The sequence below is a fragment of the Dendrobium catenatum genome, unplaced genomic scaffold, assembly GCF_001605985.2.
Source record: "Dendrobium catenatum unplaced genomic scaffold, ASM160598v2 fragScaff_scaffold_1409, whole genome shotgun sequence".
Lineage (NCBI taxonomy): Eukaryota > Viridiplantae > Streptophyta > Magnoliopsida > Asparagales > Orchidaceae > Dendrobium > Dendrobium catenatum.
In genome coordinates this window covers 711,504-723,092 of record NW_021319871.1, presented here as the reverse complement: position 1 = coordinate 723,092, position 11,589 = coordinate 711,504, and the positions used below count along the sequence as shown (strand labels likewise).

At 32.4% G+C, this 11,589-nt stretch overlaps 1 protein-coding gene across 3 annotated transcripts in view; it reads left to right on the top strand.

Moving 5' to 3' along the window:
* The first annotated feature begins 3,252 nt into the window (after positions 1 to 3,252).
* Positions 3,253 to 11,589, top strand: part of LOC110105865 (TNF receptor-associated factor homolog 1a-like) — an 81,653-nt gene continuing 73,316 nt past the window's right edge. For 2 of the 3 annotated variants that reach the window (XM_028699903.1, XM_028699901.1), the window contains exons 1-2: positions 3,254 to 3,448; positions 3,949 to 4,183. In XM_028699903.1, the coding sequence (XP_028555736.1) occupies positions 4,000 to 4,183 (184 nt within the window). In that variant the 5' untranslated portion in view covers positions 3,254 to 3,448; positions 3,949 to 3,999. Of the gene's footprint in view, positions 3,449 to 3,948; positions 4,184 to 11,589 lie in introns of all 3 variants that reach the window. The other variant, XM_028699902.1, reaches the window with a different exon arrangement.

Here is an 11,589-nt window from a genome sequence, read left to right as displayed (position 1 = left end):
TAAAAAAATATCAATAATTGATTCATATTTATCATTTATAATTTGCCTTTTTCAATATATGCATTTCAAATATCATTTAATCTTATCATCAATAATTATATCATCTTTAGAATTATGCCCAACTTTTATCATTAAAAATAAGATAATATACAAAACTATTAATTAAACCTATTTTAAATAGAATTATAATCAATATTTTTTTTTTGTTTTAGAATACTTTTATTATTTAATAAAGTTATATCAACGTGCACTTGGTGCACGTGCATTTAAGCTAGATGATGTGGCTATAAATTTGATCACCTCATATTCCTAGAAATTCAATATACATTTGTAAATGAGTAGCAGTTTTACTATGTTTTATAGGAATTGAAGCAATCGATACATTTAGCGAATGTGTGATTGCAATTATTTTTGGTGTCATTTGTTGCTAATCATGATTTATCTATAGGATGTGCATGATATCAAAGTATACCATAAGTTTGGTGTTCATTAATTAGCTACGCTTCTACTTTAAAATGTAGGCTAATTATTAATAAATCATGTTAATTTAATTGATGTTAAAAATAGTTATTTTGAATTATATTGATCAATTATTTGGATTATATCACATGTTTTGTATTTGTGTCTACCTACTATAGATGCTTTACATTTTTTGTTTCATACTGCCACTTCTTCCTATGGATGTAGCAAGTGTACGTATCTGTATGTTAAATTATGTTAAACAAATTCAATAAATTCATTATTTGAGATTCAAATAGACACAACTCTCCATCATATACCATAAAAAATTACATACATTTGCATTATCTATGCTTTTTTTAAATCTTTTTTTTTTTGTGATATTTTTTGAGTTTAATATGATGAAAATAAATTTGGGTTAATCTCTGATATTGGGTCATTTAGTTCTCTCTTCAATCCTTTGGAAGAAAGCAAAGTCAATGGATTTAAATATTGAATTAGTAATAAGACCATAAAATATAATTAATTAAATTCAATGTGAAGTTCTTTATGATACAAGATTGTGAGTCATGATGGGAACTTGACATTTGCATTCTTCTACAATTTTGTCTAAGTCTATTTCACAAGCTTCAGAAAAGTTTTTTTAAAGAGTCACAAAAGAAGTTTCTTTGCCTTCTAATCCTTCAACAATATCTCTTATACTTTGTAGTTATACATGAATTTGCATTAATTATTATTTGTATTTTTTGTATTTAATTTTCCCACTTAAATATGTCAATATATGTTTTATTTTTGATTTCATATGCTTTATATTTTGTACTCAGTCTTTTCCTTCATAACCTTCTAATTTATTGAAGTCAAGACAATAAGACCATGATTTAATGTTGCTCTCATTCTCTAATGAATATATTTACTCCGAAAATTGATCATTTTTTAATCATTTTATATTCTACAGTGCTACACTATGATCCGTTTATCTTCATTCGGAAATGAAATATTATTTTATTTTATTTTATTGTTATAATTATTTTGTGTCAATATTATATTTTATATTAATATTCTAATTTTAATTTTATTTTGTGTTTTCTCAATAATGTATTTTCTATTAAAAAAATTTTTCTCCATGCAAGTAACATTATAACATTATATCATTAAATGATTAACTACTTATAGTGATAATCTTAATAATTTTTTATCTTCAACAAATGTTTATAATGAAAATATTAATAATATAAATTTTTATTTATACATTTTTATTCACGTGCATTAAATGCACGTGCAATAAAACTAGTATCTAAAAAATATTCATAATATTCATAATCTTAATATCTATAACATATAAAGAGTTACACTGTAAAATTTTACCAGTGCAAAATTATTCTGTATTTTTCACTATTTCGAGGAACAGAAATTTAATAAAAAATATGGTAAAATTACATATTTTTAATAAAATTTAAATGGGCCATAATATGACTACTCCGAGAAACAAGCAAGTTCTCCATTGGGCTGACGGACGAAAATGACTCTATGATCTCCAAACCCTAGTTTTCTATTTCTCTCTCTCCTCTCTTCCCCTCTTTTTTTTCTTTGTTAGCCAAAATGAACAAAAATGACTGGGTTCTTAAAAAGCTTTAAGTGGATTAATATTTATAATAAAAAAAGATATGGGTGGTGTATTGATATGTTATGATAGTGTATTATTTAGCTCTAAAAAATCATATAATTCTTTTATATCTTAAAATTTAGGAACACAAAAATTTACATAAAAATATTCACAACTTAACTAAGCATGTTCAAAACACTATAGTTAAATTAGTTTGCAAAACGGACAACTAATGGTTCAAAACTTCTCTCTAGTCGACTAGTGCTAATTTCTTAAGAATTTTCACTTAAGCCCAAAAATTATGAAAAAATTAGAGTAATTAAAACACGACACTATATATGTTATGTGAAAGATAGTTTGTGATTTAAATTTATCACGACAGTTAAAATAATTTTTGGCTGATCTATATAAAAAAAAGCTCTTTAAAAAAATTAAGGGTTATCATAGAGCCACGATCATATTCATCTTTTATGTCCACAACATTACCTTACTCAACTCTTAAATCACTATTCAATACATCATCATGCAATATTGTTCAAACCTACCTTGCATCATTCTCATTTGTCGCCGCTTCTTATGCTTCTGGAATACATTTGTTGCGGCTATAACATATAATTTAGATCTTTTTGGCAACTTGACATATAAATGGGAGATTAATGTTCAATGCATATAGATATCTCTTAGAAGAAAGAATGAAAGAATGTATTATGTGATTATTTATGATGAAGGAATTAATCTTATGGATTATAGTCTACTAAAATGATACATTATTATTAGCTTCAAACTAAATTGATTTTTATCCTTTATATAACTATGTATTACATTATATTCAAATTGAAAAATAGGATCCTCTAAATTCTTGGAAGTAAATACCATGTATGAGCACATAGAGTATGTTCCAATTTTTTTATTATCTAAAATGAAATATCTAAAATTCAAATTAGAATTATAATATCTAAAACAATAAAAAAATATAATATTAATATAGCTATAGTTGAAATTAAGAGAAAATATTTTTTATGTCAATGTTTAGATTTAAATTTTGATCTAAAAATTAAAAAAATAACTATTTTATCATAAATTTAGTAGATTGATTGAAAATTCACAATGTTTAAAAATAAATTAAGAAAGAGATTTATGATATATTAGAAGATCAATTTCAAGAGTCCTTGCAAATTGACAAGATATATAAGCGAAGCTTAGGAGATGCCCCAATTTCGTCGCTCTTCTCATGCTGAAGGCGTCTTCTCAAATCTCCTCTTTTCATCATCTTCTCCCAATCTTCTCTCTATATCTCGCTTTAGTTTTCGAAGGAGGGTGGGGAAGGCTTTTGCTTTTAACCAGCCATCAACTGGCACTCAAACCGCGGCAGAGCCGCAGGCATAGGTGCTCGATTTGGATCCTAGCCAAAACGCTTTTTCGATTTGAATTTTTTGGTTTTACTTATCGGTGATTGTAACGGCCGCGTTTTCTTGTCGCCGATTCCTGTGTTCTGAAGCATGTATTTTTTGGGATTTTGGTTCTCTTAGATTTCGTTCATCTGAGGATGATTTCGGATTTGCGTTCTAATTGAGACCCAACACTTGTATGGAGCTGAAAGAAGATTTTGAAGTTGAGTGGATCGATTTTCAGGGTTTTGGTTTGTGACGTTGTTTTTTTCATTTAATCCTTCACCGGTCTGAAACTGCAAGAAGCTTGGATTTCCTGATATGGGGATTTCTGATGTCTAATTGCGCGCAATTTGGGGTTTCTATGGTTTCTTTGCTGAGATGGGCGGGGAAGTTGGGATCTAGCTTCACCTATTTCAGTTTTCGATGTTTTTCAGCGGCTTTTCTTTTCTGTTTGGGTTGAGTGGCTTGAGGCTCATTGGTTTTTGGTACGTGCAGGCAAAGGCGGGGAGAATAATTAGTTTAGTTTGAATAAAGTTGGTTTGAGTAATGGACGCGAGTTTCACCGAGGATTATGGAACGGGTGCTATGTCGTCTCATGCGGAGGGCATGTCAGTTGGGCAGCGATGCCAATCCGTTGATTCTCTTGCAGAATGGCGTTCCAGCGAGCAATTGGAAAATGGAACGCCTTCCACTTCACCCTCTTTTTGGGACACTGATGATGATGATTGTGGTATGTATTGGACTGTCTATTTAGTTACTTTGGTTCCTGATAAACTGTTCTGCTTGGGTAACATATAATCATATTGATTAGCATAGTCTCCCTTGCCAAGGGATGAACATATGTGGAGATGGGATGCATCTACTCTTTTAACGCAACTATTACTGTTTGTTGATCAAGGCTACATACGCCATGCTCACAAAATATTAACTTTATTTTTCACCTTATAGGGTGTTTATAGAGGCTCTTAAACTGTTGTTATGGCCATTTTTAGCCAAAATTTTATTGTCTAATTATTTCAAACCTGACAGCCTACTGTTCATGTTGAGTGGTCATGTGATTTTTTTCATTCCCACTAAAAAAGGAAAAGAATAATAACACAATAATACTTTTTCCCCCCGAAAAAAGAGATGATTTGTGACTGATTTTTGTTGGCAATGTTACTATCAAAATTTTGGTGTTGGAATTATTGCTTAATTTTAACAGGGCTTAGATGGTAGAGCCAAAAAACATTGATAAATTTTAGGGAATCATAATTGATGATATTGGCTAGCTAATGTCCTATATAATATATTTTTCTTTGTGTAGTTTGAGTGAAATTGTTGAATATCAACATCTCTTTCCATTTGATCGTAAGACTTGTTCATGCATTAAGTTTTTCTATCAAATTATTTTGGGGGTAAGACAACTTCCTTTGACTTTAAAGACATTGACTCATGCGATTTTTATTGGGCTGCATATGAAACTAAGAAGATGGAAATTTATTTTCCTATACAATTATGTTTTTGTTCCATATTGTTAGGGTTGGGCTTGATTAAAACTCCTTAAATGAGCACTAATTGTTTCATCTTCATTTATTAACGTTAGAAGGGAGAGGATTGGAAAGCGCTACATCTTTATGGAATGGGCTTCATAGTACAAGTATATACTTGCGTGTGTATATTTAAAAGAAGAGGACAATTAAAAAAATGCAATATAAGAGAACAATAATGAATAGTGTAAATTCATTCGGTAAATAATTAGTGTATATATGATAATTTAAAAATTTTTACTCTCCTGCGTACTTAAGATGGCTTAAAAATATGTCAACATGCATTTAAAAATTATACAAACCGAATATGATGTAATCGAAGGTTTTGTTGCTCAATGGTTGTAGGAGTCGCAAGAGGCGCATGATCAATGTATAAAATATAGTGTTGTGTGAATCGTACATACAGAGTTGGCAACGAGATTTATGCAAAAAAATGGCACAAATAAGGTTCTTAAATAGAGGTATCAGTATAGAATCTTAACATTATTATTATTGTAGAGCATTAATGAAGACTGCTGATAGATAATATTAATAGAGAGATATCAGTTAAGACTTGAGAGTGTCTATTGATTGAGCAATTATTACGTCCGGTCAACCGAACGCATTCAGAGGCCAATAACCACTCGCCACATCATCAAAAAATTGGTATTTAGCACTCGGTATTGCTCGGTATACATTCAGACCGTTCGGTTTTTGACCGGACGTAATAATTGCTCCTATTGATTAGGGGTGTAAACGAGTCGAGTCGAGTTTTGCCACTATCGAGCTTAGCTTGTTAGTCGGAAAGCGAGCTTGAACTCGAGCTCAAAAGGCGAGCTCGAACTCGAGCTCGTCCAACTATAAACGAGCTCGAGTCACTCGTGAGTATTGGCTCGCTTAGTTCATTTTCCCAAAAAGCTACAACATGTATGATAATTTTCAATTTTCTAAAAAAAGCTGCACATTTTTTAAAAAAGCTCCCGCTCCCGCCCAAACTATCATTTTTTCAAAGAACTCCCACCCAAACTCTCATTTTTTTTCAAAAAGCTGCATTTTTTTTCAAACTCTCCGCCCAAACTCTGCTTCTACCGTTAAACTCCTTTATAAATCAAATTTTTTAATTTTTTTAATATTTTTTTAAAGACGCAACATTTATTACAAAACATTTATTAAAACTAATATTATTATGTTTAATTAATAGTTTTTTGAAATATTACTCTGTTTAATTTTTAATTTTTTATATTAATAATGATTATAGCCGGCTCGCGAGTTCACAAGCCGAGTCTCATCGAGCTCCCGGTTCGAGCTCGAGCTCGACTCGTGAGCTCGATAAGCTCGGCTCGCGAGCTCGAGCCGATTCACCAGTTGACTCGGCTCACTTACACCACTACTATTGATTGAGAGCATCAATAGAAAGATATGAATGTCGAGTCTTGACAAGAATATTGAAAAAGAACTTTGGCGGAGAGGCCAACATAGCAAGTTCATAAGATATTAACATGATGAGAGCAAAGGTAAATCAAAGATGTGCAAATCTCTAGGGAAGATAGCTAAGCATCTTAGTGTTTGACAAGAAAGATTTGAATCTCACAGAGGGAGAAGCTAGTAGAGCACAAACATGCTGCGTTTGCCGTTTAGTGGTAAGTGTGAGAAATGGCTCATATCAGATGCTCAAGAAGTACGACATCAATAAAAAGGTGCTTAGAGAAGATCTAGAGGATTCTGGGCTATGAATTTATTATCATGTTAGGAGAGAGAGAATTATAAATAACCATATTTTTACTCAGTTGTCTTCATAGTATAAGTATATATGCTCTTGCATACAAACAAGTGTAGAGACCAATAAAAAACAAATCAATAAAAGAAAACATCTTCAATGAATAGAAATGTTATGGTAATGAATAGTGTAGATTATTGCCATAAATATTTAGCGAATGTGATAATTTATATATGATAATAATTAAAAGATTCTCATAACACCACATCGATTGGTCAGTGAGTTTTGCTGAGATTTCATACCCTTGACTGGTGTAAACACTATATCTCCACTATAGTTGGTGTTTTGATCAATATTTTTACCTTCTAAAAATTAAAATGGATGTGCACATTATATTGAATATGAGAATATCTTAGAGTTCCTTTGGCAAATTGATACCTTATTGAACCACCTCCCTAGAAATATATAGCAACAAAGGATGCTTTTACATCATAGGCATAGTGGAAGAAATAATTGTGGTTGATGTTTCCATACCATGTTTTTGCTGTCCTATGAAAAAATTAGATATTTTTATTTTTCTCACATGCTGAGGTTCAAATATGCAAAAATCATGAATTTGAATATTTATCTCTCAATTTTGACTTATTTGTTCCAATGTCTTAAATCGTTCTAATTCATTCTTTAGTATTTATATGGCACTGTCGAATTGAAACTTGAAGTACTGTAAATAGAAGAGCAAAGTTATTCCTTGTGCTATTTTGAGTAATTATGCACCCATTGTACTGTGTTGGCTAATTATTAAAACTTTGCTAACAATTGTATACAGGCATAAAAATAAATCATTTTGATTTTCTTAGTACACCATGAATGAAACATGTTTTTTTGTGCAATTGAGTTTTATGTTATCTATTTCAGATATTCTTTTCTTTGCTTGCTCAAGTAAAATACTTTCTATCCTAGGGTATTTAATTTTGATTTTTTTATTTTTATCTATGTACGCAATAAGTTATGGTGATTAGCGTACTCCTTTGTATTGTGTAATGCTAATTTTTTAAATGGAGTAAAAGTTCTTCAAAATTTATTATTATATTCAGTTTATTAGCGTTCATCACTTGGATTTTTAATTCATGAATTATTACCAAGTTTCTCTTTGCCTTATGTGTGTGAGGTCTTAGAATGATCATAAATTAGTCCTTATGATCTTTCATTTGTTGTTGGACTAAAAGTCTACATTAGTGGTTTCCCAAACTGTTTTTAGACCTTAGGGGGGAGGATATTTGTGAGTTGTTATAGAGTGGAATAGAAGTTGAATACATGAAGTCAGATAGGTTTGGAATTTGATAGCTTTTTTCATTAGGCTGGTGAAATGAGGGCTTTCTTGTAGTGGTCATTCTTATGGCATCTGAGTAAGCGGAGCTATCAATGACTCACCATATTTGAGCATGTTGAGTATGACATTTTTGACCCTCTTGTTTGTTAAACTTGACCTATAAGGAACTTATGCTTTTTTAACTTGTTGGTTGAAGCTAAAAAATTTGGAGTCTTTTTTTTTTTTTTTGAGTTTCAAGATCTTGGAACTTGTATATTTAAGAATATCATTGTATAACTATATGGATGTTTTATTGAATGAGAATCTTCTCTTTGAGTTTTGCCTTGCTTTGTCGACTACTTAGGAGAACCTTTTCTTGGATTTGGGTCATTTGAACTCATTAAGTCAAATAAGCTTAGAAATTGATAGTTCTTATCATCAAACTGATGAAATAGGGACTTTTTTGCATGAATTATTAACTCGAACATGTTTGAGCATGTTGAGTATGATCTTCTTGACCTGCTCGAGTCCTAGACACTATGGATAATTTATGCTTTTCCAACTTGATTGGTTGAAGCTTGCAGACTTTGAAACTTTAAATGAGAATTTGACTCTTAATAGGACACAATGTAGAAAAAAGATTCATGTACTCGACTGCACGTAGTGGGATAAAAGCTCGTTGTTGTTGTTGTATATGTTTTGTACAAAAGTTAACTTTCCCTTTTTTTTTTGCTTGTGTAACTATATGAGACTTGTTATCAATCATTATTGATTTATATTTTTGGGTTTGTCGGCATAAAGCACAATGTAAACCCAAATGAATATAAAAATGTCCTTGCCTATCATTAGGATTTTAGGTACAATATTTTTTAATTGGATATCTATGTGCAATATTTCCTTAAATTTCGACCACTAATTGGCAGTATGTGGTCTTGATCATTTAGATTGATAAGTTGATAGGCTCTTTCTCGATATGCCTTCACAATAGCATAGGGTTGAAGGGGCCTTTTTGATTAGGCTCAAGATTTCCACCAATTTTTCAACGAGGAATGATTTGCTTTCTCAACATAGTACCAGTTCCACCTTGATATGTCCAAGATTCTTTTTGTTAGCTTTGAGAAATATCTTTTAAAGGGTACGGAATAACAACCGAAGTTATATATTGTTCACTGAAATCAAGGTTTAAAATTGCGTAAATAAGCCTCGAGACGGTGTGAGGCGTAAGCCTCACGGACGAAGAATTGCGTAAATGAGAATTTAAGTATTCTAGCAGGTAAATAACAGTAAGAGTTTATAATTAATAAAAACATCTAAATGAGAAATAAACTTAGTGGAAAATAATAAAATAGATGCAATATATGCATCTCATTGCATAATTCAAAGTAAAAAAATCACAAGTTCAAGTTATCAAAAGTCAAAACTCCCAAAGTACAAAAAAGAAAAAAACATCTAAAATCCAACATGTCCCATCACTAAATGGGTCTTTAAGGGAGGCATCTTCATCTCCAATTTTATCTATGAATGTCAAATCTTCATAATCATCAATGTTACCAACTTTTCTCTTCACTGTTTAATAAGATTGAATAGTGTACTGTTAATTGCATATATTTTAAATGTAATAGCACATAAGAAATTGTGAGATACCTTTGTTTGCTTGCTGTGCTGCAGTACTAGTGGATGTGTATGGTGTGGTACTAGTGGATGTGCCCGTTTGATCTTTTTCGCCCTTCAAGACATCTACACTTAGATCCTCTAGTTGCAGGTCTAATAATGACAAATCTATCTCAACATCTATGAACCACTTATTATCAGACGCCACATCATCACACTCCAAAGGGTCCTCATCATCCTTCAACCCCTTGTTCATCAACCTTTTATCTTCAACCTCTTGTTATGCATAATATACATAAAGGAGTTCATTCTGAGTGTTGAAAGTCGATTTCATATCTTCGTTTGCATTTGACTATTTGTGCTCCAGTTTCGCTCACACCCAGAGGAAGAACAAGTGAGACCCAAAACTCTAACTGCAAACCTGCCGTCGACCCTATATGGTTCCAACTGCAGGCATCATCTGTAATTTTCCTTTATCCTCTTCTAGATTAATCATATACTGGTCCATAGGACCCCGGGCACTTCTACTGTGTATAGTGGAGGAAGAGACCGTTCCACTCTCGCTACCGTAGTAAGCACCATGTTCGACCCTTTCATCAAATTGCTCATGTTGTAAAGATTTGACCGTGGTACTCTTCTTCATTGAAGCAGTAATTTCGTCATTCACCTTATCAGATACATTTGCATTTTGTACAATGTGCTACATTTTTATATGAGTCGGATAAGTGTTCCTTCATGCGGGTAACTGCTCCCTTCACTACCTTATCATAAAAATTGCATTTCAAATACATGTATGTCTTCTCGCCGCCATCTATATCAACTTGTACACTGTACTTCCAAGAAGGTTACCTCTGTAATGACGTATTTGACTTTTTCTTGCCCCTAACCATGTTTCCTAATGCACAAATGCAAAATCAAGCAAAAAATCTCAAAAAAATTTAAACCCTAGATTTTCTATAACTTGAAAAATCAAACATTGAATTAAAAAAAATACCTAAAAGCCGTAGTAGATGTGTCGTAGAGGGCAGCCGGACACAAGAAGCTCATCGGCATGAGGCGGTGTCGACGAGAGAGGCGGCGGGAAGGCCGGTCGAGGGAAGCTAGGGCGTGCGGACAACTGCTCATCTGTTTGGTTTGGGTAGGGGGAAAGAAGAAAGGGAAGTATTAGGTTTTTTTATTAACAACTTAAGTGTGTGGGACCCGGTTCAATGAGATGCACGCCTCACCTTTTATTGCTCAATTGCGCTTCTGAGGCGCGCCTCACGAGCCATGAGGCGTAAGCCTCACCAAGTTCCAAAATTGCTTAAGCAATGAGGCTCTTTGGGGTAAAATTGTGCAAAGGCGCGCCTCTTATTGCGCAATTTTAAACTATGACTTAAATTTAATGTCCTATCTGTGTAGGGTTTTAAATTTTTTTGTTCAACTTGATTTAATCAATTTTGTGGAGCATGAGAGTTAATGGAAGTTTCATCATGTTGGCTTGAATTTGCGAGATTTATAAAATTTCTTCATTTGCATTTTGTTGATTTTATGGGGTATGATGGTTTATTGAAGTTTCACCTTGCTAACTTGAATATAACTTGCCATTTGCCTGCAATGGTTTGGACTTTCTTCAATTTAATTTTATCTATTTTGTGAGGAATTAGGGCTAACTAAAGTTTCACCTTTCTGGCTTGAATGTTATGACTCTCCGTTCGCAGGGTTAGAAACTTTTCAACTAGGTTATATTTAATTTGTGGAGAATGAAGGTTAATGGAAGTTTCATCCTATTTTCTTGGAATTTGACGTGCTCTTTGTCCGCAGGGTTTGCAAAATTGTTGGCTCCAGAGCTTGATGAGTGTGGATTGTACTCAATACGTGCTTAGCATTCATTTTTCTCATAGCAAGGCTGTGTTGTCTATGCGTTAGACAACTAGTACTTCTAAGGAACGAATCCTCTAAACTTCTAGCTCTACGTGGGGTGTAAACATGCTTTTGATTTGGGGGGGGGG